Below are 26,666 nucleotides of genomic sequence, written 5' to 3'. Positions count from 1 at the left end.
CACCGTGCCTGGCCCTTTTCTAGTTTTTTTTTTTGAGATGGAGTCTCGCTCTGTCTCCAGGCTGGAGTACAGTGGCGCGATCTTGGCTCACTGCAACCTCTGCCTCTCGAGTTCAAGCGATTCTTCTGCCTCAGCCTCTGGCTGATTATGCCTGGCTAATTTTTGTATTTTTAGTAGAGACAGGGTTTCACCATGTTGGCCAGGATGGTCTCGATCTCTTGATCTCGTGATCCGCCCACCTCGACCTCCCAAAGTGCTGGGATCACAGACATGAGCCACCACACCTGGCCTTTTTTTTTTTTTTTTTGAGATGGAGTTTCGCTCTGTCGCCCAGGCTGGAGTGCAGTGGCGCCATCTTGGCTCACTGCAACCTCCGCCTCCTGGGTTCAATGAATTCTCCTCCCTCAGCCTCCTGAGTAGCTGGGATTACAGGCGCCCATCACCATGCTCTGCTAATTTTTCTATTTTTAGTAGAGATGGGGTTTCACCATGTTGGCCAAGGTGGTCTTGAACTCCTGACCTCAAGTGATCCACCGGTCTTGGTCTCCCAAAGTACTGGGATTACAGGTGTGAGCCACTGTGCCTGGCCCCTTTCTAATTTTAAGCCTTCAAATTGTAGAAGTTCATATTCTGTATTGTAATATCTTGCAGTTAACTTTTCCCCTGCAATATCCAGTAGTGTCATGTATCTCTTTTCCTTCTGTAGTTCCTCAAGAGCAGGTATTGTTGCTCCTCATATCTAAGGAAACTAACTCTAGCTGATGTGAGGTAGAGACTCAATATAATATTTGTTGAACTGGCCATAATGATGAGCTATAAGCTGTATAGCTTAGCCTAGCTGCCTAAGTAAATTTATATCCCCCCCAGATAGGATGGTAGAAAGTTCTAGAAGTGGCCAGGCATGATGGCTCATACTTTTTTTTTTTTTGAGACGAAATTTCACTCTTGTTGTCCAGGCTGGAGTCCACTGGCACTATCTTGGCTCACCCACCACAACCTCTGCCTCCCAGGTTCAAGCAATTCTCCTGCCTGAGACTCCCAAGTAGCTGGGATTATAGGAATGCGCCACCACGCCTGGCTAATTTTTTGTATTTTTAGTAGAGATGGGGTTTCTCCATGTTGGTCAGGCTGACCTCCAACTCCCGACCTCAGATGATCCGCCCGCCTCGGCCTCACAAAGTACTGGGATTACAGGCGTGAGCTACCCCACCTGGCCAGATGGCTCACACTTATAATCACAACACTTTGGGAGGCTGAGGCGGGATGATCACTTGAAGCCAGGAGTTCAAGACGAACCTGGTGAACATAGTGAGATCCTGTCTCTATCTTTAAATAAATAAATATAAAAATAATAAAAAAGAAAATTCCAGAAGTCTTTTTGGGTAAGGCGAGTCACTAATTGGACAAAAATGTATTGCATACCTGCTGTGTGCTCAGGTTTACAAAGGTTCAGATAAGCAGTTTTGTAGATAATTAAGTCCGATATTTGAAAACCATTTATTAAACTCCTGTCCTGGGCACTGTGGTAGCCTTGGGGGAATTGCTGAATAAGAAAAGCAATCCTGGCCGGGCGCGGTGGCTCAAGCCTGTAATCCCAGCACTTTGGGAGGCCGAGACGGGCGGATCACGAGGTCAGGAGATCAAGACCATCCTGGCTAACACGGTGAAACCCCGTCTCTAAAAAAATACAAAAAACTAGCCGGGCAAGGTGGCGAGCGCCTGTAGTCCCAGCTACTCGGGAGGCTGAGGCAGGAGAATGGCGTGAACCCGGGAGGCGGAGCTTGCAGTGAGCTGAGATTTGGCCACTGCACTCCAGCCTGGGCAACAGAGCGAGACTCCATCTCAAAAAAAAAAAAAAGAAAAGAAAAACAATCCTGTCCAGGCACAGTGGCTCATACCTGTAATACTAGCACTTTGGGAGGCTGAGGTGAGTGGATCACGAGGTCAAGAGATCGAGACCGTCCTGGCCAATATGGTGAAACCCTGTCTCTATTAAAAATACAAAAATTAGCTGGGCGTGGTGGTGCGTGCCTATAGTCCCAGCTACTTGGGAGGCAGCGGCAGGAGAATCGCTTGAACCTAGGACAGGGAGGTGGCAGTGAGCTGAGATCACGCCACTGCACTCCAGCCTGAGGAACAGAGCAAGACAGCATCTTAAAAAAAAAAAAAAAAAAAAAAAAGAAAGAAAAGCAATCCTTGGAATTCTTGGCCAGGCATGGTGGCTCATGCTTATAATCCCAGCACTTTGGGAGGCCAAGGCGGGCGGATCACCCAAGGTTGGGAGTTCGAGACCAATCTGACCAACATGGAGAAACCCCGTCTCTACTAAAAATACAAAAATTGCTGGGCATGGTGCTGCATGCCTGTAATCCCAGCTACTCAGGAGACTGAGGCAGGAGAATTGCTTGAACCTGGAAGGCGGAGGTTGTAGTGAGCTGAGATTATGCCTTTGCGCTCTAGCCTGGGCAACAAGAGTGAAACTGTATCTGGAAAAAAAAAAAAAAAGCAATCCTTGCTTTCCCAGGATGCACAGACTGGGGAGGAAAAGCCAACAAAGTGAGATGATGGTTGTGACAGGGGTACTGCAGGTTCTGAGAGATCAAGAACACAAACTCAAACCTAGTGAAGGAATTCACAGAAGGCCTTCCCAAGGAAGTGATGTTTCAAGTAAATCACAAAATGGTTACAAGGGACTAGCCAAAAAGAAAGGGAAAAAGAATTGCTTGAACCTGGGAGGTGGAGGTTGCAGTGAGCCAAGATCATGCCACAGCACTCCAGTCTGGGTGACGGAGTGAGACTGCGTCTCAAAAAAAAGAAAATGGTTTGGCAGTGACTGTGGAGAAGTGAGCTTTGAACTGGACTTTGAAGGGAGAAGATGAGGGAGAAAGGCATTAAAGCCATTTCAGGCTTAAGGAATAAAAGGCAAAGAAATATAAAGGTACATTATGATATGCTCAGAGTACATTAGGTGGCTGGTATGGCTAGGACTTAAGATTATTGGGGTGTGATAGTTGCAGATAAGATCAGAAGAGTATTTTTGGGCCAGTGAGAGAAAATCTGAGTGCCATGCTTAAGTATGTGTGTTATAGGCAAACAAGTGCTGTGGGAGAGGTGAGATGTGGATTAGACCTGACTATACTTTTTTTTTTTGAGATGGAGTTTTGCTCTTGTTGCCCAGCGGGGGAGTGCAATGGCATGATCTCAGCTCACCACAACCTTTGCCTCCCGGGTTCAAGCGATTCTCCTGCCTCAGCCTCCGGAGTAGCTAGGATTACAGGCATCTAACACCACGCCCGGCTAATTTTTTGTATTTTTAGTAGAGACAGGGTTTCTCCATGTTGGTCAGGCTGGTCTCAAACTCCTGACCTCAGGCGATCCACCCTCCTTGGCCTCCAAAACTGCTGGGATTACAGGCGTGAACCACCATGCCTGGCCCTGACTATACGTTTTGTACTCAAACTTGCATCCATTGTGTGCCTACTCTGTTCAGGCACAGTCATAGTCATCTTTACACACTCACATATTAAAATAAATACAGTGCTCTTACCTATACTCTCTCTCTTTTTTTTTTTTTTTTTTTTTTTGAGACAGAGTCTTGCTCTGTCGCACAGGTTGGACTGCAGTGGCGCGATCTTGGCTCTCTGCAAGCTCTGCCTCCCGGATTCACACCATTCTCCTGCCTCAGCCTCCCTAGCAGCTGGGAGTACAGGCACCCGCCACCGCGCCCGGCTTATTTTTTGTTTTTGTTTTTGTTTTTTGAGACAGAGTCTGGCTCTGTCGCCCAGGCTGGAGTGCAGTGGTGCCATCTCGGCTCACTGCAAGCTCCGCCTCCCGGGTTCACACCATTCTCCTGCCTCAGCCTCCCCAGTAGCTGGGACTACAGGCGCCCGCCATCATACCCAGCTAATTTTTTGTATTATTAGTAGAGACGGGGTTTCACCGTATTAGCCAGGATGGTCTCGATCTTCTGACCTCGTGATCCGCCCGTCTTGGCCTCCCAAAGTGCTGGGATTACAGGCGTGAGCCACCGCGCCCGGCAATTTTTTTGTGTTTTTAGTAGAGACAGGGTTTCCCTGTGTTAGCCAGGATGGTCTGGATCTCCTGACCTGGTGATCCCCCTGCCTAGGCCTCCCAAAGTGCTGGATTACAGGCCTGAGCCACCGTGCCCAGCACCTATACTCTCTTAAGTGACTCTTTTCAACCGTGAAGACTAATAACTGCAGAATATCTTGGGGTCCTCTGAGTTTTCATTAAGATTGGGACAATGCTTGGAGTAACTTTAGAGTCAAGGAGCACATGGTGCTGGAGGCTGGTTTTCTCAGTAACTCTGCAAGGGAGATACTGGGCAAGATTACCTCTCCATTCAGTCTGAGGCAAAGAGGTATTGAAAAGTCCTAGAGGGGCCAGGCTCGGTGGCTCACACCTGGAATCCAGCACTTTGGGAGGCCGAGACAGGTGGATCATTTGAGGTCAGGAGTTCAAGACCAGCCTGGCCAACATGGTGAAACCCTGTCTATACTAAAAATACGAAAATTAGCTGAATGGTAGTGGTGCACACCTATAATCCAAGCTACTTGGGGAGGGCGAGGCAGGAGAATCACTTGAGCCTGGGAGGCAGACGTTGCAGTGAGCCGAGATCGTGCCACTGCACTCCAGTCTGGGCGACAGAGTGAGACCTTGGCTCAAAAAAAAAAAGTCCTAGAGGTCGTACAAGTGAATTCAGCATTTATTAAGCAACTACATGATGTAAGTCATCTTCCTGTTCCCATGCAGCTCAGTTCACTTACTCCCTCCACAGATACTAAGTATTTTAAAAGACAGAGAACTTGAGGCAAAATGGCTGTTTGCACAGAAAGTAGATGTGATTCCTAATTTTCAAGAGCTTACTGTTTGGTGTGAACTGGTAATATGCTGCAAACCAGCTCTCTAGAAAAACAAAATACTCTCATTTGTAGTGCTTGTCAATTTTGGGTCTGTTTACGCCCAGCATTGCTGATTTCAAGCTGTCAACTTAGTGTCACTAAACTCAAAGTTGGAAGAGATATGTATGCACAATTGGTTCTCAGGAGCTGTTAGAGCTTGCTGCAGAACACCATGGAATGAGTCACACATACTAAGAAAACCTATACTAGCAAGTGACTGTTGAGGCGTTTCTGGAAGGATCGGAGCCTGTGATAGCCCATCTCATAGTTCCCATCCTTTTTAGAGACCCATGATCTCTAGGGTGCTCTAGGCATTATCTTGGCATTCTTTTCATATGGTTGACTTCTTTTCTTTTTTTTTTTTTTTGAGGCGGAGTCTCGCTCTGTCGCCCAGGCTGGAGTGCAGTGGCCGGATCTCAGCTCACTGCAAGCTCCGCCTCCTGGGTTCACGCCATTCTCCTGCCTCAGCCTCCTGAGTAGCTGGGACTACAGGCGCCCGCCACCTCGCCCGGCTAGTTTTTTTTGTCTTTTTTTTTAGTAGAGATGGGGTTTCACCGTGTTAGCCAGGATGGTCTTGATCTTGTGACCTCGTGATCCGCCCGTCTCGGCCTCCCAAAGTGCTGGGATTACAGGCTTGAGCCACTGCGCCCGGCCGGTTGACTTCTTTTCTTTTCCCCCTCCCCTCCCCTGCCCTCCCCTTCCCTCCCCTGCCCTCCCCTCCCCTGCCCTCCCCTCCCCTCTCTTCCTTTCTTCCTTTCTGTTTTTTGAGAGGGAATTTCGCTCTTGTTGCCCAGGCTGGAGTGCAATGGCATAATCTCAGCTTACTGCAACCTCTGCCTCCTGGGTTCAAGCAATTCTCTTGCCTCAGCTTCCCGAGTAGATGGGATTACAGATATGCGCCACCACGCCCAGTTAATTTTGTATTTTTAGTGGAGACAGGTTTCTCCATGTTAGTCAGGCTGGTCTTGAACTCCCAACCTCAGGCAATCCACCTGCCTTGACCTCCCAAAGTGCTGGGATTACTGGTGTGAGCCACCGTGCCCAGCCTATTAACCTCTTTTCAAACCGGATTAAGTTATTGGTGCTTCTCATTCCCGACAGCAGTCCCAGCTATCTGACTTCATGTGAAAGATGGCTAATGCAGAAGTGAGTGTCCCAGTGGGGGATGTGGTTGTGGTACCCACTGAAGGAAATGAAGGGGAGAATCCTGAAGACACTAAAACTCAAGTGATCTTGCAGTTACAGCCTGTGCAACAAGGGTAAGTGGCTAGAGATTTGGGTATTCTGAAGTATTTTGGGAAGTTTCAAGGGTGGGGAAATTACAACTTTATGGTTGCTTAGCACAATGGAACATTTAACATCAATCAGAGCTGGCTCAGTTTTCATCTGTATAATATACTGTATTGCGTGCTGTATTTGTCATTTTAGTACTTATTACCAACAGTTACATGTTTCCTTATGTCTGCTTCTCTTCTCCACCTTGAGCTCCTTGAGGGTAGGTTACATGGCGCCCTCATTTTATTTTATTGTTATTTTTGTTGAGACAGAGTCTTACTCTGTGACCCAGGTTGGAAGGCAGTGGTGTGATCATAGCTCACTGCAACCTCGAATTCCTGGTCTCAAAAGATCCTCCCACTTTAGCCTCCTGAATAGCTGGGAATATAGGCACATGCCACTGCACCTGGCTGATTTTTCTTTTGTTCTTTTTTTTTTTTTTTTTTCATAACATATTTTATTTAACCCAATATACCCAGCACATTATCATTTCGGCACATACTCAATTTAAGAATTCCAGGCCTGGGCCGGGCGCGGTGGCTCAAGCCTGTAATCCCAGCACTTTGGGAGGCCGAGGCGGGTGGATCACGAGGTCAGGAGATCGAGACTATCCTGGCTAACATGGTGAAACCCCGTCTCTACTAAAAATACAAAAAACTAGCCGGGCGTGGTGGCGGGCGCCTGTAGTCTCAGCTACTTGGGAGGCTGAGGCGGCAGAATGGCGTGAACCCGGGAGGCGGAGCTTGCAGTGAGCCGAGATCACGCCACTGCACTCCAGCCTGGGAGACACAGCGAGACTCCGTCTCAAAAAAAAAAAAAAAAGAGAATTCCAGGCCTGGCCGGGTGCGGTGGCTCAAGCCTGTAATCCCAGCACTTCGGGAGGCCGAGACGGGTGGATCACGATGTCAGGAGATCGAGACCATCCTGGCTAACACGGTGAAACCCCGTCTCTACTAAAAAATACAAAAAACTAGCCAGGTGAGGTGGCGGGCGCCTATAGTCCCAGCTACTCGGGAGGCTGAGGGAGGAGAATGGCATAAACCCGGGAGGCGGAGCTTGCTGTGAGCTGAGATCCGGCCACTGCACTCCAGCCTGGGCAACAGAGCGAGACTCTGTCTCAAAAAAAAAAAAAAAAAAGAATTCCAGGCCTACATGGATGGAGCTGGATGCCATCATCCTCACCAAACCAACACAGGAACAGAAAAGCAAACACTGCATATTCTCACTCATAAATGGGAGTTAAACAATGAGAACACATGGACACACAGAGGGGAACAACACACACTGGGGCCTGTTGCGGGGTGAAGGGGCGAGGGGAGGGAACCTAGAGGATGAGTCAATAGGTGCAGCAAACCACCATGGCACACGTATATCCATGTAACCTGCACGTTCTGCACATGTGTCCTGGAACTTTGATTAAATAAATAAAAATTCCAGTTCCAATCCCACTCTTGCACAGTTATGATTCTTCAGCATAACCATGAAAGCATGATTTACTTCAGAGTTCAAATGTTGACTTTTTTATTTTTTGTAGAGATAGGGGTCTTGCTCTTTTGCCCCGATTGCCTCATCTTATTTATCTGCACTATTCACAGAGGCTCCTTATGTGTCTACCAGCAGACAGTGTAGCTAGAGTCAGAGGACTTCAGGCAAGGCAACGACCATAAATTCTCTGAGCCCCCATGGAGGGGAAATTATCAAGCTGAGTCTAGCACCTACTACAATACAATGTATTATGAAGGTATTGGAAAAAGAGAAGATTTAAAAAGGAGTTGTTTTTTTTTTTTTTTTGAGATGGAGCCTCTCTGTATCGCCCAGGCTGGAGTGTAGTGGTGGGATCTCAGCTCACTGCAACCTCCGCCTCCCAGGTTCAAGCAATTCTCCTCCCTCAGACTCCCTAGTAGCTGGGACTATAGGCTCCTGCCACCGTGCCTGACCAATTTTTGTATTTTTAGAAGAGATGGGATTTAGCTGAGATCGTGCCACTGCACTCCAGCAGTAGGTGAGAGAGTAAGACTCTGTCTCAAAAAAGAAAGAATACAATAATGTAGACTTACCTTTTAAGCTCTAGTAAACATAATGATGATTCATAGGGAATGTCAGTATCTTACGATGCCTTAACGTTTTGAACGTATTTCATGACTTTTAACTATGGCTATAGTAGATATAGAGAATTAAGCTCAATCCATCACTATCCTGAGTGAGCTTAGATAATTTTTCCCTGATAAAAACCTTGTTTACGGCCAGTTGTAGTGGCTCACACCTGTAATCCCAGCACTTTGGGAGGCCGAGGTGGGTGAATCATGAGGTCAGGAGTTTGAGACCAGCATGACCAACATGGTGAAACCCTGTCTGTACTAAAAAATGTAAAAATTAGCTGGGTGTTGGCACGCATCTGTAATCCCAGCTACTCAGGAGGCTGAGGCAGGAGAATTGCTTGAACCCAGGAAGCGGAAGTTGCAGTGAGCTGAGATTGTGCCATTGCACTCCAGCTTGGACGACAAAGTGAGACTCCGTCTCAAAAAAAAGAAACAAACAAAAAAGGGAAATCTTGTTTGCTTGTAAAAATATAGACTGCCTCCTACTTGCCACCCTTAAGTACAATTTACTGGTTGCTGAAATTACTTGGCCAGGCCGGGCGCGGTGGCTCACGCCTGTAATCCCAGCACTTTGGGAGGCCGAGATGGGTGGATCACGAGGTCAGGAGATCGAGACCATTCTGGCTAACACGGTGAAACCCCATCTCTACTAAAAAATACAAAAAACTAGCCGGGCGAGGTGGCGGGTGCCTGTAGTCCCAGCTACTCAGGAGGCTGAGGCAGGAGAATGGCGTGAACCCGGGAGGCGGAGCTTGCAGTGAGCCGAGATCTGGCCACTGCACTCCAGCCTGGGCGGCGGATGGAGACTCCGTCTCAAAAAAAAAAAAAAAAAAAAAGAAATTACTTGACTGGGTGCAGTGGCTCATGCCTGTAATCCTAGCACTTTAGGAGGCCAAGGTGCTAGGCCAAGGATCATTTGAGCCCAGGAGTTCAAAACCAGAATGGGCGACACAGCGAGACCCTGTCTCAACAAAAAATTTAAAAATTAGCTAGGCATGGTGGCTCACACCTGTAATTACAGCTACTCAGGAGGCTGAGCTAGGATGATCACTTGAGCCTAGGAGATTGAGGCTGCAGTGAACTGTGATCATGCCACTGCACTCTAACCTGGGCAACAGAGTAAGACCATGTGTCAAAAAAACAAAACAAAAAAAGGCCAGGTGTGGTGGCTCACACCTGTAATCCCTACACTTTGGGAAGCCAAGGCGGTCAGATCACCTGAGGTCAGGAGTTCGAGACCAGCCTGGCCAACATGGTGAAACCCTGTCTCTACTAAAAATACAAAAATTAGTCAGATGTGGTGGCACACGCCTGTAATCCCAGCTGCTCGGGAGGCTAAGGGAGGAGAATTGTGTGAACTCGGGAGGTGGAGGTTGCAGTGAGCTGAGATTGTACTACTGCCCTACCAGCTTGGGCGACAGAGCGAGATTCTGTCTCAAAAAAAAAAAAAAAAAGACATTATTCATACATGAGAATGTATTCTTTTAAGAGATTTTTCACACAGTGGTCAGTTTAGGATGAGTTTACCAATCTTATTTGAAGCAGTGGTTTCTCATGTTTATCAAAATCCTCATCCCCTGAATAGCCATTTATGGGGTACTTTGCCATGTTCCAGTCAGTCAACTACATGCTGGGCATACAACATTGCATAAATGAATAAGCCATAATCTATGCACTCGGGGACCTCTTAGCCTGTGCTCAATGGGAGACAGACAGATAAATAAGCATACATTAAGTGTGATAGGTGTTATGACAAAACCCAAAGTACAGCTGGGTCATAAAGCAGGAAGTAAGTGGTTATACTGAAGGGACTGGGAGGGAAAGAAAAGCATCCTAGAGGCTACTTATTAAAAGACAGATAGGAGATTGGCGCAGTGGCTCATGCTTGTAATCCCAGCATTTTGGGAGGCAGAGGCAGGAGTTTGAGTTGAGTCCAGGAGCTCAAGGCCAGCCTAGGGCAAATAGGAAGACCCTGTCTCTATAAAAAAATACAAAAATTAGCCAGATATGGTGGCGTATTCCTGTAGTCCCAGCTACTGAAGAGGCTGAGGTGGAGGATTGCTTGAGCCAGGGAGGTTAAGGCTGCAGTGAACTATGATCACACCACTGCATTCTAGCCTGGGCAACAGAATGAGACCCTATCAAAAAAAAAACAAAAACAAAAACAAAAAAACGTGGAGAATAATGTTCTGGGAAATGGCAGAAGTAAGAGAAAGAAGGTATAAGAAGATGGCACTTTTGGGAACCACAAATAGTTTGGCAGTGCCGGGGCCTGGATTTTAAGGCGAGGTTTGGGAAGAGTTGAAACCAGGGGCCAGATCTTAAAGAAGCTTAAATATCATACAAAGGATTTGGAGCTTTATTTTAACAATGAGGAGAGAGGGTATTTGAGGGATTTTAAGGAGGGAATCACATGATCAGTCTGGTGGGAATGTAGAAGATTAGTTAGATGCAAGGATACTAGTATAGCAATGGTGAGGCCTGAATTAAGGCAGTAGCAGTGGAGATAGAGACAGGGAGGGAGGATGGATAGTGTTAAAGTGATGCATCCAGCAGGATTTGGTGACTGACTATGTGGAGTTGAGAAAGAGGAAAAGAAAATCTAGTGTGATTCCCAGATTTCTGTCTGCAGTGTGCTGAGTGGTGCTATTAACAAGGATGGAGAGTATAGGAAGAATAATAGTTTGAGGGTGGTCAGGAAGAGGGAACTTGATGGTTATTTTAGACATAATGAATTCGTCAAAGTCCTATGAGACTTCCAAATGTATTTATTTGGCTGAGTGTGGTGGCTCACGCCTCTAATCCCAGCACTTTGGGAGGCTGAGGTGGGAGGATCACCTGAGGTCGGGAGTTCGAGACCAGCCTGACTAACATGGAGAAACCCTGTCTCTACTAAAAATACAAAATTAGCTGGGTGTGGTGGCGCATGTCTATAATCCCAGCTACTTGGGAGGCTGAGGCAGAAGAATTGCTTGAACCTGGAAGGCAGATGTTGCGGTGAGCCAAGATCGTGCCATTGCACTCCAGCCTAGGCAATAAAAGCGAAATTCCATCTCAAGAAACAAACACACACACAAATGTATTTATTCATTTAGCAGTTGGCTATGTTTGAGTGTGAAATTCAGAAGGGAGGTCTGTACTAGAGGTATCACTGTGGAGGTAGTCATTGATACAAAGGAGAATATTCAGGCAGTGCTTTCAAGTAACAAGATGCAATAATTAGCACATCAAGTTTATTATAGAAATTAAATAAAGGATGTTGATTGTTGATGTATCAAGTTACATTATCTGACCCCATAAATGTAGAGATATCTTGGAGAGATCTGCATTATATAACCTTCTCTAAGTGGTGCCTCTAGTCACTCCTAGTTACTTTGGATGTAGTTTCTCTCTTACTTTTCTTCCACTAGGCTTTGCTCATGTCAATAGTTTGGTTATGGTACCTTAAAAGATGCTAAAAACAAACAAACAAACACCTCCCACCCCAACGGCAAAATACACTGTTTCCAACAAGGGACGTCAACTTTTCAGTCAGCCTGGTTCTTCCTGTCTCAAACTATCTGCTGGTACTACTTTTTAGTCTTCTCAGGGTAATTCCATAATATGAATTAGTCGTGTACTTGTAGCCATACTATGCCATGGGCATTTAAAGTGTTTTTTTTTTTTTTTTTTTTTTTTGGAGATGGAGTGTTGTTCCATTGCCCAGGCTGGAGTGCAGTGGTGCAATTTCAGCTCACTGCAACCTCCGCCTCCCTGATTCAAGTGATTCTCCTGTCTCAGGCTCCTGAGTAGCTAGGATTACAGGTGCACCACCATGCCTGACTAATTTTTGTATTTTTAGTAGAGATGGGGTTTCACCATGTTGGTCAGGCTGGTCTCAAACTCCTGACCTCGTGATCTGCCCACCTTGTCCTCCCAAAGTGCTGGGATTACAGGCGTGAGCCACCACACACAGCCTAATTTTTTTGTATTTTTAGTAGAGATGGGGGTTTCACCACGTTGGCCAGGCTGGTCTCGAACTCCTGACCTCAGGTGATCTGTCTGCCTCGACCTCCCAAAGTGCTGGGGTTACAGGCATGAGCCACCATGCCCGGCCCATTTAAAGTTACGAAGGGAGCCAGGCGCGGTGACTCATGCCTGTAATCCCAGCACTTTGGAAGGCCGAGGCGGGTGTATCACAAGGTCAGGAGATCGAGACCATCCTGCTAACACAGTGAAACCCTGTCTCTACTAAAAATACAAAAAAAATTAGCTGGGCATGGTGGTGGGCGCCTGTAGTCCCAGCTTCTCAGGAGGCTGAGGCAGGAGAATGGTGCAAACCTGGGATGCAGAGCTTACAGTGAGCCGAGATTGCACCTCTGCACTCCAGCCTGGGAGAGAGAGTGAGACTCTGTCTCAAAAACAAAAAAAAAGTTATGAAAGGAGTGGACATTTATTTTTATTCAGTTTCTTCTCAAGGTGAAGGTAACTGTTTGTAAATGTCCTAGAGAAATATGGTAGCTTTCTGTTCACCCTTTGCAAGTAAAAAGCGTGGATTATTCCACCGCTGACATTTAAAAAATAAAGTTATGAAGGGAAGTCTGGTGTAATACAGTAGTAGCAAGTGGTGGTGTAAATAAATAAGTAGCAAGAATTACTTTCCTTTGAGGTGAGGAGAGTTGTCGATTCATTTCCATGGTAGAAGCTGCTAAGCAGTCCTGGGAAGTTTGGAGTTTAAATATAATGGGAAACTAGTCAGAGTTTAAAGTATATTTATTTTATTTATTTTGAGATAGATTGAAACAAATTTCTTAACCCCATGCTGTGAATATTAATTTTTTCATGATTTATGTAGTTTGTTTATCGATGGACACTTTTACAACAGGATTTATGAAGCTGGGTCGGAGAACAACACGGCAGTTGTAGCAGTAGAAACTCACACGATACACAAAATTGAAGAAGGGATTGGTAAGGTTTTTTTTTGTTTTTTTTGTTTTTGTCATTCTAATGCCTTTGACTTTAGCTTCCTTGGTTGAGTTTTCTTGCCATCTGTGCCTTATGTTTTTCTCCCATCCCTGTGTGCCCTACCAGTACTACAGCCCTCGATTTTGATGGTGGTACATCTTGAGACACCACTGACTTAAGATGCTAGGGTCATCAGTTGGTTGGTTAACGTCAGTTTGGAAGGGTAACTGAAAAGACTTTTTATCTATAAAAATCCCACATAGAAATTGGAGCCTCAAAGTTGATACCTGTCATTAAAGAAGTTGTTGATGACTGATAAGGTATTGTTTAGAAGGCAGTCAGTGGAAAGAAACTGGAAAGAAACTTTGAAATTTAACAAATCTGAGTTGAAATCCCAATTTCTCACCTCTAAGTGTGTCCTTGGGAAAGTCAGTTAACCTGAGGCCCATATACTTATATTTAACACCTAGGAAACAATTAATTAATTAATTAATTTTAAAAAAAACCTAATCGAGCACAGTGGCTCATGCCCGTAATCCCAACACTTTAGGAGGCCAAGGCGGGGGATCACCTGAGGTCAGGAGTTTGAGACCAGCCTGGCCAACATGGCGAAACCCCATCTCTACTAAAAGTATAAAAATTAGCCTGGCGTGGTAGTGGGCGCCTATAATCCCAGTTACTCAGGAGACTGAGGCAGGAGAATTGCTTGAATCCGGGAGGCATAGGTTGCAGTGAGCTGAGATTGTGCCACTGCACTCCAGCCTGGGCAACAAGAGTGAGACTTCATCTCCAAAACAACAACAACCACCAAAAAAACACCACCTACACCGGGCGAGGTGACTCACGCCTGTAATCCCAGCACTTTGGGAGGCCAAGGCGAGTGGATCACTTGAGGTTAGGGGTTCAAGACCAGCCTGGCCAAGATGGTGAAACCCCATCTCTACTAAAAATATAAAAATTAGCCAGCGTGGTGGTGTGTGGTATATGGCTGTAATCCCAGCTACTTGGAAGGCTGAGGCAGGAGAATTGCTTGAACCCGGAGGCATAGGTTGCAGTGAGCCAAGATCATGCCACTGCACTCCAGCCTGGGTGATAGCGTGAGACTCCATCTCAAAAAAGGCAAAAAGAAAAAAAAAAACACCTAGGAAATAATCACTGCCTCACAGGATTGTTGTAAGAACGGTGTCTGGCACACTGTGGGAGCTTGGGAAGAGAGAGCTGTTAGGCCAGACTTCTTCCAGAGGATCCCTAAACGATACCAGCAAGAGTGAAGTGTTAGTCCCTCAGAGGAACCAGGAGACTAGAGATTTTGAGTTTCAGCTTTGGGGAAGAGTTGTTTGATAAATAACGGATTTTTTTTCTGTTTTCAGATACAGGCACTATAGAAGCAAATGAGGATATGGAAATTGCTTACCCTATAACTTGTGGGGAGAGCAAAGCCATCCTCCTCTGGAAGAAGTTTGTGTGTCCGGGAATAAATGTGAAGTGTGTCAAGGTAATTGTCTTCTCCATGCTGAAGCCAATTTTGGGACTCCTTGTTTTCAAAGGGTGTCAGTTCCATGCATCCTTTTTCTCTTGCACTAGATCAGGTTTTTTTTTTGATGGCTATTGTTCTAATGTGTCACAATAGAAAAAATAAGAACTTTGGGTTGGATGTGGTGGCTCATACCTGTAATCCTAACACTTTGGGAGACCAAGGTGGAAAGATCACTTGAGCTTAGGAGTTCGAGACCAGCCTGGGCAACATGGTGAGACATTGCGTGACTTTCTCTGTTGCCCAGGCTAGAGTGCAATGACACGATCTTGGCTCACTGCAGCCTCCACCTCCTGGGTTCAGGTGATTCTCCCACCTCAGCCTCCTGTGTAGCTGGGACCACAGGTGTGCACCACTGTGCCTGGCTAATTTTTGTAGAGATGGAAGGTTTTGCTATGTTGCCTGGGCTGGAAAACCTTGCATCTTCAAAAAATATATTGGCGGCCAGGCGCGGTGGCTCACGCCTGTAATCTCAGCACTTTGGGAGGCCGAGGCGGGCGGATCACGAGGTCAGGAGATCGAGACCATCCTGGCTAACACGGTGAAACCCCGTCTCTACTAAAAATACAAAAAATTAGCTGGGCGTGGTGGCAGGTGCCTGTAGTCCCAGCTACTCGGGAGGCTGAGGCAGGAGAATGGCGTGAACTCAGGAGGCGGAGCTTGCAATGAGCTGAGATCGCACCGCTGCACTCCAGCCTGGGCGACAGAGCGATACTCTGTCTCAAAAAAATATATATATATACTGGCTAGGTGAGGTGGCTTATGCCTGTAATCCCAGCACTTTGGGAGGCTGAGGTGGGTGGATCACCTGAGATCAGGGGATAGAGACCAGCCTGGACAACATGGTGAAGTCCCATCTCTACTAAAAATACAAAAATTAGCCAGGCATAGTGTTGGGTGCATATAATCCCAGCTACTGCGGAGACTGAGGCAGGAGGATCACTTGAACCTCGGGGCAGAGTTGCAGTGAGCTGAGATTGCGCTGTTGTACTCCAGTCTGGGTGACAGAGTGATGCTCTGTCTCAAAAAAAAAAAAAAAAATTATTAGATTGACTAGCCAAAAACAAAATTGATAAAAATAGAATTGCTTATGCTGTCTTCATTAGGGCTGGATAGATTATTTCAGTTTATTTGAACAGCCTTTGTTTGCCACACGAGACCCAACCACCTGATTCCAGGCATAAATGGATTTTAGAGATTTATTAATATATTTATCTCTTATCTCTGCATGTATTCTGTGGCTTTGTACCAGGAATGGAGACTGTGCTCTGAGAAGCATCGTCTTCTCTAACACAATAGTGCAGGAGTTTGGATAGTCAAGGCTTAGGATGTCATCTGGGTATTTTTTATGCAAATGATGTAGAGTTACCATTTCATTATTTCCCCTCTTGGCCTGCCTAAGTTGACATTAGACTATTTTGGACTTTTCTTTTTACTTTTAGTTCAATGATCAGTTGATCAGCCCCAAGCACTTTGTTCATCTGGCTGGCAAGTCCACTCTGAAGGACTGGAAGAGAGCTATTCGTCTGGGTGGGATCATGCTCAGGTAAGCTCTAATGTTAAGCACATACCTTTCAACAAACTTTGGGGCACGTAATCATGCTAGAATCTGGGTTTTTCTCTTTAGGTTGACATTTTTATTCTTTCTGAGAAATTGGCTTGAGCAATCCATGCATTATTTGACTTTAATCAACTTATTCTTTTTTTTTTTTTTTTTTTTTTTTTTTTTTTTTTTTTTTTTTTTTGAGACGGAGTCTCGCTCTGCCGCCCAGGCTGGAGTGCAGTGGCCGGATCTCAGCTCACTGCAAGCTCCGCCTCCCGGGTTCCCGCCATTCTCCTGCCTCAGCCTCCCCAGTAGCTGGGACTACAGGCGCCCGCCACCTCGCCCGGCTAGTTTTTTTGTATTTTTTAGTAGAGACGGGGTTTCACCATGTTAGCCAGGATGGTCTCGATCTCCCGACCTCGTGATCCGCCCGTCTCGGCCTCCCAAAGTGCTGGGATTACAGGCTTGAGCCACCGCGCCCGGCCTTTTTTTTTTTTTTTTTTTTGAGACGGAGTCTCGCTGTGTCTCCCAGGCTGGAGTGCAGTGGCGTGATCTCGGCTCACTGCAAGCTCCGCCTCCCGGGTTCACGCCATTCTCCTGCCTCAGCCTCCCGAGTAGCCGGGACTACAGGCGCCCGCCACCACGCCTGGCTAGTTTTTTTTATTTTTAGTAGAGACGGGGTTTCACCATGTTAGCCAGGATAGTCTCGATGTCCTGACCTCGTGATCCACCCGCCTCGGCCTCCCAAAGTGCTGGGATTACAGGCTTGAGCCACCGCGCCCGGCCAATCAACTTATTCTTAAAAATCCTGGGAGACAAGAAAGATTTTTTGTTTGTTTGTTTTTGAGACAGAGTCTTGCTCTGTCACCCAGGCTGGAGTGCAGTGGCGTGACCTTGGCTCACTGCAACCTCCGCCTCCTGGGTTCAAGCAATTGTAGTTTTTAGTAGAGACAGGATTTCACCATCTTGGCCAGGCTGGTCTTGAACTCCTGACCTCATAATCCACCCACCTCAGCCCCCCAAAGTGCTGGGATTACAGGCATGAGCCACTGTGCCCGGCCATTTAATTCTTTTTTTTTTTTTTTTTTTTTTTTTTTGAGACAGAGTCTCGCTCTGTCGCCCAGGCTGGAGTGCAGTGGCTGGATTCAGCTCACTGCAAGCTCCGTCTCCCGGGTTTACGCCATTCTCCTGCCTCAGCCTCCCGAGTAGCTGGGACTACAGGCGCCGCCACCACGCCCGGCTAGTTTTTTGTATTTTTTTTAGTAGAGACAGGGTTTCACCGTGTTCGCCAGGATGGTCTCGATCTCCTGACCTCGTGATCCGCCCGTCTTGGCCTCCCAAAGTGCTGGGATTACAGGTTTGAGCCACCGCACCTGGCCCATTTAATTCTTTTTAATGGGGGGAAAAAATAAAATTTTAAAAAATAAATAAAAAATTAAAAAATAAAAATAATTATTTTTAAGGAATCTCTTTCAAGAAAAATCCATAATGGGCCGGGCGCGGTGGCTCAAGCCTGTAATCCCAGCACTTTGGGAGGCCGAGACGGGCGGATCACGAGGTCAGGAGATTGAGACCATCCTGGCTAACACGGTGAAACCCCGTCTCTACTAAAAAATACAAAAAAAACTAGCCGGGCGAGGTGGCGGGCGCCTGTAGTCCCAGCTACTCGGGAGGCTGAGGCAGGAGAATGGCGTGAACCCGGGAGGCGGAGCTTGCAGTGAGCTGAGATCCGGCCACTGCACTCCAGCCTGGGCGACAGAGCGAGACTCCGTGTCAAAAAAAAAAAAAAAAAAAAAAAAAAGAAAAATCCATAATGCTTATAGAGATTCAAGCATAAAGATGTTTATTACAACATTATTTATTAATGTGAAACTTACAGTCTGCTTTAATATATAGTCAAAGACTTCTAAAGTCAATTATGACCTGTCTAAATATATATGAGTATATACTGTGAATGTTTTGCCGTCATTAAAATATTTCTGAAGAGATTTTACATGAAAAATGCTTATGACATAATTTGAAGGAAGAAAAACAGAAAATTTATTAAATTGATTTTGGCTGTGTTAAGACATATATGTAAGTAAAATTTAGTAGAAGAAAATATGCTAAAATGTTGACGTTGTCTGTGTATTGTAGGATTTTTTTGGGTTTTTTTTGAGATGGAGTCTCGCTCTGTTGCCAGGCTGGAGTACAGTGGTGCAGTCTCGGCTCACTGCAGCCTCCACCTCCTGGGTTCAAGTGATTCTCCTGCCTCAGCCTCCCGAGTAGCTGGGACTACAGGCGTGTGCCACCATGCCCAGCTAATTTTTGTATTTTTTTTAGTAGAGACGGGGTTTCATCATGTTAGGCTGGTCTTGATCTCCTGACCTCGTGATCCACCCACCTTGGCCTCCCAAAGTGCTGAGATTACAGGCGTCAGCTACCTCGCCCGGCCTAAGATTTTAGTTGTTGTTGTTGTTTGTTTTTTTGGTGAGACGGAGACTTACTCTTGTTGCCCAGGCTGGAGTGCAATGGCGCGATCTCGGCTCACCACATCCTCCGCCTCCCAGGTTCAAGCGATTCTCCTGCCTCAGCCTCCCGAGTAGGTGGGATTACAGGCATGTGTCACCATGCCTGGCTAATTTTGTACTTTTAGTAGAGATGGGGTTTCACCATATTGTCCAGGCTGATCTCGAACTCCTGACCTCAGGTGATCCACCCACCTTGGCCTCCCAAAGTGCTGCGATTATAGGCGTGAGCTACTGCACCCAGCCCAAAGATTTTTTAAAAAGGGCAATTGAAAAAAAAAAAAAAGGTCATGTTCTGTCACTAAGGCTGGAGTGCATTGGCATGATCAGCCTCAAACTCCTCAGCTCTAGCAGTCCTACAGAGTAGCTTGGACTACAGATGTGAGCCACTGTGGCCAGCTGAAAATGCTAAATATTTTCTTCATATAGGTTTTTTTTTTTTTTTGGAGTCTCGCTCTGTCACCCAGGCTGGAGGTCCAGTAGCGTGATCGCGGCTCACTGCAAGCTCTGTCTCCTGGGTTCATGCCATTCTCCTGCCCCAGCCTCCCGAGTAGCTGGGACTACAGGTGCCCGCCACCACGCCTGGTTAATTTTTTGTATTTTTAAAAAGTAGAGACGGGGTTTCACCATGTTAGCCAGGATGGTCTCGATCTCCTGACTTCGTGATCCAACCGTCTTGACCCCCCAAAGTGCTGGGATTACAGGCGTGAGCCACCGCGCCCGGCCTTTTTTTTTCTTTTTTGAGTCGGGATCTCACTCTGTCGCCCAGGCTGCAGTGGCACAGTCTTGGCTCACTGCAACCTCCGCCTCCCAGGTTCAAGTGATTCTCCTGCCTCAGCTTCCCATGTAGCTAAAATTACAGGAGCACACCACCTTGCCTGGCTAATTTTTGTATTTTTGGTAGAGACGGGGTTTTACCATATTGGTCAGGCTGGTCTTGAATTCTTGACCTCATGATCTGCCCGACTCAGCCTCCCAAAGTGCGGGGATTACAGGTGTGAGCCACTGTGTCCGGCTTTTGGTTTTTTTTTTTCTTTTTTTTTTTTTTTTTTGAGATGGAGTCTTGCTCTGTCACCCAGGCTGGAGTGCAGTGGCCAGATCTTGGCTCACTGCAAGCTCCGCCTCCCGGGTTCACGCCATTCTCCTGCCTCAGCCTCCCGAGTAGCTGGGACTACAGGCGCCCGCCACCTCGCCTGGCTAGTTTTTTGTATTTTTTAGTAGAGACGCGGTTTCACCGTGTTAGCCAGGATGGTCTCAATCTCCTGACCTCATGATCTGCCCGTCTCGGCCTCCCAAAGTGCTGGGATTACAGGCTTGAGCCACCGCGCCCGGCCTGGTTTTTTTTTGGGGGGAATTTTTTTTTTTTTTTTTTTTTTTTGAGACATAGTTTTGCTGTGTGGCCCAGGCTGGAGTGTAGTGGCATGATCTTGGCTCACTGCAATCTCCACCTCCTGGGTTCAAGTGATTCTCATGCCTCAGCCTCCTGAGTAGCTGGGATTATAGGTGCGCACCACCACACCCAGTTAGCTTTTTTGTATTTTTAGTAGAGACGGGGTTTCACCATGTTGGCCAGGCTGGTCTCGAACTCCTGACCTCAAATGCTCTGCTCACCTCAACTCCCAAAGTGCTGGGATTACCGGTGTGAGCCACCATGCCCCGCTTTTGTTGCCCAGGCTGGAATGCAGTGGTGTGATCTCAGCTCACCACAAACTCTACCTCCTGGGTTCAAGCGATTCTCCTGCCTCAACCTCCCAAATAGCTCGGATTATAGGCATGTGTCACCATGCCCAGTTTATTTTGTATTTTTAGTCGAGATGGGGTTTCTCCATGTTGGTCAGGCTGGTTTTGAACTCCCAACCTCAGGTGATCCACCCACCTTGGCCTCCCAAAGTGCTGGGATTACAGGTGTGAGCCACTGTGCCCAGCCCACATCGTTTTTGTTAGTCAGAGACACACAAACATTATTTGTGTTCTTTTTGTTTTTATTTAAAAAAATTTGGCCAGGCGCGGTGGCTTAAGCCTGTAATCCCAGCACTTTGGGAGACCGAGACGGGCGGATCACGAGGTCAGGAGATCTAGACCATCCTGGCTAACACAGTGAAACCCCGTCTCTACTAAAAAATACAAAAAACTAGCCAGGCAAGGTGGCCGGCACCTGTAGTCCCAGCTACTCCGGAGGCTGAGGCAGGAGAATGGCGTAAACCCGGGAGGCGGAGCTTGCAGTGAGCTGAGATCCGGCCACTGCACTCCAGCCTGGGCGACAGAGCGAGACTCCATCTAAAAAAAAAAAAAATTTTTTTTAAATTATTTTACTCCTGTACTTCCAACGAAACATCGTTTTTTAAAAAAAATTTCAGGCCGGGCGCGGTGGCTCAAGCCTGTAATCCCAGCACTTTGGGAGGCCGAGACGGGCGGATCACGAGGTCAGGAGATCGAGACCATCCTGGCTAACATGGTGAAACCCCGTCTCTACTAAAAATACAAGAAAATTAGCCGGGCGAGGTGGCGGGCGCCTGTAGTCCCAGCTACTCGGGAGGCTGAGGCAGGAGAATGGCGTGAACCCGGGGAGGCGGAGCTTGCAGTGAGCCGAGATCGCGCCACTGCACTCCAGCCTGGGGCACAGAGCAAGACTCCGTCTCAAAAAAAAAAAAAAAAAAAAAAAAAAAATTTCAGATGATTTGTAAGCAGAAATTAGTAATCCAATGAAATTGGGAAGGAATACCTTTATTTTTATTTTTATTTTTATTGTTTGTTTATTTATTTATTTATTTATTTTTGAGACAGGGTCTAACTGTCACCCAGGCTGGAATGCAGTGGCGTAGTCTCGGCTTACTGCAACCTCAGCTTCCCAGGCTCAAGCGACTCTTCAGCCTCAGCCTACCAATTAGCTGGGACTACAGGCATGAGCCACCATGCCTGGCTGATTTTTGTTTTTTTTTTTTGAGACAGAGTCTCACTGTGTCACCCAGGCTGGAGTGCAGTGGCGTGATCTTGGCTCACTGCAAGCTCCGCCTCCTGGGTTTCATGCCATTCTCCTGCCTCAGCCTCCCGAGTAGCTGGGACTACAGGCGCTCGCCACCACGCCCGGCTAATTTTTTTTTTTGTATTTTTAGTAGAGGAGGAGTTTCACCGTGTTAGCCAGGATGGTCTTGATCTCCTGACCTCGTGACCCACCCACCTCGGTCTCTCAAAGTGCTGAGATTACAGTCGTAAGCTACTGTGCGTGACCGATTTTTGTATTTTTTATAGAAATGAGGTTTTACCATGTTGCCCATGCTGGTCTCAAACTCCTGAGTTGAAGTGATCCTCCTGCCTTGGCCTCCCAAAGTGGTGGGATTACAGGCATGAGCCACTGCGCCTGGCTAAGGAATACCTTTAAATTTGAGTTTTGTTGTTCTTGGTGGGTTTTATTTACCCAGAAAGACAAGCACATGCCAATTCTTCCCAAATGTAAAAAAGAAAATACTAAAAAATATTTAGTGAAAGCCAAGTGACATTATAACATAGAATTTACTATAATTAAAATACCCCATGGTTTTGCTTGTGGTCTATAATAACGTTTTGTGGATCCAATTATAAGGACATTTTCCAGAGTGGGTTTAGTATAGTCAACTTTTTTCCGTATGCCTAAGAGAGTTTTTTAAAAGACTGAAACTTTGTGTCTGTGAAACTGGCACCAGATCTTGCTGGAGTACTCATAATGAATAAACTACGGAGGGAGAAGGAATACTGGTAAATGTGGGCAGGACCAGTGAAAATTTAAAGCCCAAATTAGAATTTTTGCAACCTAATGACTTCTAACACTATTAGGTTTCCCTAATCTACACAGTAGACTCAGCAATGTTGTCCCTATTTTTCCCTGAGGCCTAGTTCCCACTATATGAGGTATAGACTGAACTGGTACTTCTTGTCTCCCTTTGCACAGGAAAATGATGGACTCCGGACAGATTGATTTTTACCAACATGACAAAGTTTGCTCCAATACCTGCAGAAGCACCAAATTTGACCTTCTGATCAGCAGTGCAAGAGCTCCAGTGCCAGGACAGCAGACAAGTGTGGTGCAGACACCCACTTCGGCTGATGGTAGGGGGTAGGAAACCACCTGAAAACCCACTGTGTTTTTCAGCAGAACTTTCCTCCTTATTTTTCCCTTGTGTGTGTGTGTGTGTATATATATATATATATATATTTTTTTTTTTTTTTTTTCTTTTTGAGACAGAGTTTTGCTTTTGTTGCCCAGACTGGAGTGCAATGGTGCGATCTCAGCTCACCGCAACCTCTGCCTCCTGGGTTGAAGTGATTCTCCTGCCTCAGCCTCTCGAGTAGCTGGGATTACAGGCATGCACCACCACGCCCGGCTAATTTTGTATTTTTAGTACAAACAGGGTTTCTCCATGTTTGTTATGTGGTCTTGAACTCCCAACCTCAGGTGATCCACCTGCCTCAGCCTCCCAAAGTGCTGGGAATACAGGCATGAGCCACCACACCCGGCCTCTTGTATAATCTTAATTTCTTTTTTTTTTTTTTTTTTTTTTTTTTTGAGACGGAGTCTCGCTCTGCCGCCCAGGCTGGAGTGCAGTGGCCGGATCTCAGCTCACTGCAAGCTCCGCCTCCCGGGTTTTTACACCATTCTCCTGCCTCAGCCTCCCCAGTAGCTGGGACTACAGGCGCCCGCCACCTCGCCCGGCTAGTTTTTTTTTATTTTTTTTTTAGTAGAGACGGGGTTTCACCATGTTAGCCAGGATGGTCTCGATCTCCCGACCTCGTGATCCGCCCGTCTCGGCCTCCCAAAGTGCTGGGATTACAGGCTTGAGCCACCGCGCCCGGCCTAATTTCAATTCTCATGAGCATTGATGTGCCTTGTGAAGTATGCTAATCTTGGATGGGATTCCATGCTTTGGAAACATGCTTTGTTTTCTTCCAAATGATTCTTATTGGCCAGACCTCCTTCTTTGTTTTTTCCTTACAGTGCATTATAAGCATTGGAAAGGTGGTTCAATAGTTATAATTATATAAGAGTTTCACTTTGGTGCCACTTTGCATATTAAGGTTCAATTAGGCTGTTTTGAAAAATGGAGAATGGCGTGAACCCAGGAGGTGGAGCTTGCAGTGAGCCAAGATCACACCACTGCACTCCGGCCTGGGCGACAGAGCGAGACTCCGTCTCAAAAAAAAAAAAAAATTAGCTGGGCATGATGGCACATGCCTGTAATCCCAGCTACTCAGGAGACTGAGGCAGGAGAATCACTTGAACCTGAGAGGCAGAGGTTACCGTGAGCTGAGATCATGCCTCTGCACTCCAGCCTGGGTGACAAAGCAACACTCCGTCTCAAAAAAAAAAAAAAAGACTTTTGGTCAGTTCTAATATACTGTGTGTAACCAGTGGGTGAGTAGAAGCCAAATCTCTTGAAACCTAAATCCCTTTCAGGAAAGTATAAAATATCTGGCAGTTTGAATATTTGAACACTTGACTTTTCACTTGAAAAGTGAAAAATACTGTGAAATGTTATTTACAGTTGGCCGTTGAACAATGGGTTTGATCGGCAGGGGTCCACTTTTATGCAGCTTTTTTTTTTTTTTTTTTCCAGCCAAACATGGATTGAAAATACAGTATTTGCAGAATGCAAAACCCGGGTCTATGAAGTGTTGACTTTTACTTTTTGTATATGTGGATTCCACGGGGCTGACTTTAGGACTTGAACATGTGCAGATTTGGTTATATATGCAGGTGGTCCACGAATTAATCCCTCATGTATACTGAGGGACAACTGTACTTCCTTTTTATTTGGCTATAAGTCCTTTACTTGATTATCTTTTGCTTGATTATTGATATCCTCCAGTGTGTAGAGTCCATACTTACCTATATTGCTTTTTGGATCAGTTTGTTTTTTCTCAATTCTCTTTGTTTAAAAGCTTTCTTTTTTTTTTTTTTTTTGAGATGGTCTCGCTCTGTTGCCCAGGCTGGAGTGCAGTGGGACAATCTCGGCTCAATGCAAGCTCCGCCTCCCAGGTTCACGCCATTCTCCTGCCTCAGCCTTCTGAGTAGCTGGGACTACAGGCGCCTGCCACCACGCCCGGCTAATTTTTTGTATTTTTAGTAGAGATGGGGTTTCACCGCGTTAGCCAGGGTGGTCTCGTTCTCCTGACCTCATGATCCATCTGCCTCGGCTTCCCAAAGTGCTGGGATTACAGGCATGAGCCACCGCACCTGGCCAAAAGCTTTCTTTTTTTTTTGAGACAGGGTCTTACTCTGTCACCCAGGCTGGAGTACAGTGGCACAGTCATGGTTTACTGCTGCCTTAAGCCCCTGGGCCCAGGTGATCCTCCCACCTCAGCCTAGTGAGTAACTGTAACTACAGATGTGCACCACCACACCCAGCTAATTTCTGTAGAAACTGGGTTTCGCCATGTTGCCCAGGCTGGTCTCAAACTCCTGGGCTCAAGCGATCTGCCCACCTTAGCCTCCCAAAGTGGTAGGATTACAGGCATGAGCTACCATGCCCAGTCAAAATCTTACTATACAAGTCATAGCAAAGGGTATTTTTTCCCCCTTGTGAATCTGCTGTACATGAATCTCTTATCTGATTTTTATGGTCTCCATTTCTTTTAATTTGTCTTTATAGGCTAATAAGTTAGATGCTTAGTATCAAACTTGCTTGTAGTAGAGCTCTTGGCAAAGCACTATACCTTTCTCTTAAATTATTTCAAGCTTTCTTCACCCTCAATAAGTCTGGGTCAGGCAGCCTAGTAGTAATGCCTATCTTCAATCTCTTTCAAAAACATATCCACCCAGGAAACACATTGCTCTTTTGTGATTTTGTAAGTTATCTTTCACTTTCTATTCAAAGTAAGAAAGCATTTTCCTTTGCAAGGCAGGTTTTCTTTAGAAAATCCAGTATTCATCCTGGCTTACCTAAGAGTCTAGTTTTTAAAATAGGGACCTGCAGCCAAGAGGCTAGAATGTTAAAATAACAAGGTCTTTGTAGCTGTTGACTATGAGATATAGGATGGCTATAATTTTTTCATTACATTCACCATTCTCACCTCTACTGGACTGCTTTTAGGTAGCATCACGCAGATTGCCATCTCAGAAGAGAGCATGGAAGAGGCAGGGCTGGAATGGAACTCAGCTCTCACCGCTGCTGTCACCATGGCCACGGAGGAGGGTGTAAAGAAAGACTCAGAGGAAATTTCAGGTATTCTTCTGTAGGGCTCAGATATCTTGCAGGGTCTTGTGACCCTTATCACCATTATCATTATGGACATGGAAAGCCTCTTAATTACTTTCGCTGGATTTTCTCATGCATATAAATACTAACTATAGCTACAAACATCCTACTTTAATCCATGCAATAACCCTGCAGAGTCACATTTTACACACAAGGAAATCAGAATTCAGAAAGGTTCAGCAACTTGCCTAAGACCAGTCACAAACAAGTGTCAGAGCTGAATTTAGCTGTTTGACTATGTAGTCTATGCTTTTCATCCGATCAAACTGCCTCCAACCTTGGCACATTTCTTAGATAACCTAAGTTTTGAGATGTTAGCTGGAAAAAATAGATGCCAAGTGTTATAGAGCATGGTGATTAATGATTGTTCACTTAGAAGGGACCAGGAGAGGCTTCACATCACCCTCCATTTATTAATTCATTTTTAGTTGGCACTGTTGTTAGGTGCTAGGTGCATAGATGAAAAGACAGGCTGGGCACGGTGGCTCACGCCTGTAGTCCTAACACTTTGGGAGGCCAAGGTGGGTGGATCACCCGAGGTCGGGAGTTCAAGACCAGCCTGACCAACATGGAGAAACCCCGTCTCTACTAAAAATACAAAATTAGCCGGTTG

The 26,666-nt window shown here is 46.2% G+C and overlaps 1 protein-coding gene, 1 long non-coding RNA gene and 1 other non-coding gene across 10 annotated transcripts in view; 2 read left to right on the top strand and 1 right to left on the bottom strand.

The window, feature by feature from the left end:
- Positions 1-26,666, top strand: part of GMEB1 (glucocorticoid modulatory element binding protein 1) — a 50,162-nt gene that overhangs the window by 10,394 nt on the left and 13,102 nt on the right. For 3 of the 8 annotated variants that reach the window (XM_028837140.2, XM_028837143.2, XM_077965975.1), the window contains 6 exons: positions 6,024-6,181; positions 13,131-13,243; positions 14,611-14,735; positions 16,217-16,320; positions 22,750-22,907; positions 25,889-26,020. In XM_028837140.2, the coding sequence (XP_028692973.1) occupies positions 6,054-6,181; positions 13,131-13,243; positions 14,611-14,735; positions 16,217-16,320; positions 22,750-22,907; positions 25,889-26,020 (760 nt within the window). In that variant the 5' untranslated portion in view covers positions 6,024-6,053. The remainder of the gene's footprint in view (positions 1-6,023; positions 6,182-13,130; positions 13,244-14,610; positions 14,736-16,216; positions 16,321-22,749; positions 22,908-25,888; positions 26,021-26,666) is intronic. The other 5 variants (XM_028837148.2, XM_077965995.1, XM_077965993.1 and 2 more) reach the window with 3 other exon arrangements.
- On the bottom strand, positions 1,995-18,124 carry LOC144334740 (uncharacterized). Its single transcript, XR_013404920.1, has 2 exons — positions 17,915-18,124; positions 1,995-3,297 (listed from the first exon to the last, which is right to left on the bottom strand). It is a non-coding gene; the product is annotated as an uncharacterized LOC144334740 (long non-coding RNA).
- On the top strand, positions 12,722-12,851 carry LOC114675112 (small Cajal body-specific RNA 24). Its single transcript, XR_003726209.1, has one exon.

Source organism: Macaca mulatta, chromosome 1 (assembly GCF_049350105.2).
Source record: "Macaca mulatta isolate MMU2019108-1 chromosome 1, T2T-MMU8v2.0, whole genome shotgun sequence".
NCBI lineage: Eukaryota > Metazoa > Chordata > Mammalia > Primates > Cercopithecidae > Macaca > Macaca mulatta.
The sequence above is the reverse complement of the archived record's forward strand: the minus strand, read 5'-3'. Positions and strand labels throughout refer to the sequence as shown.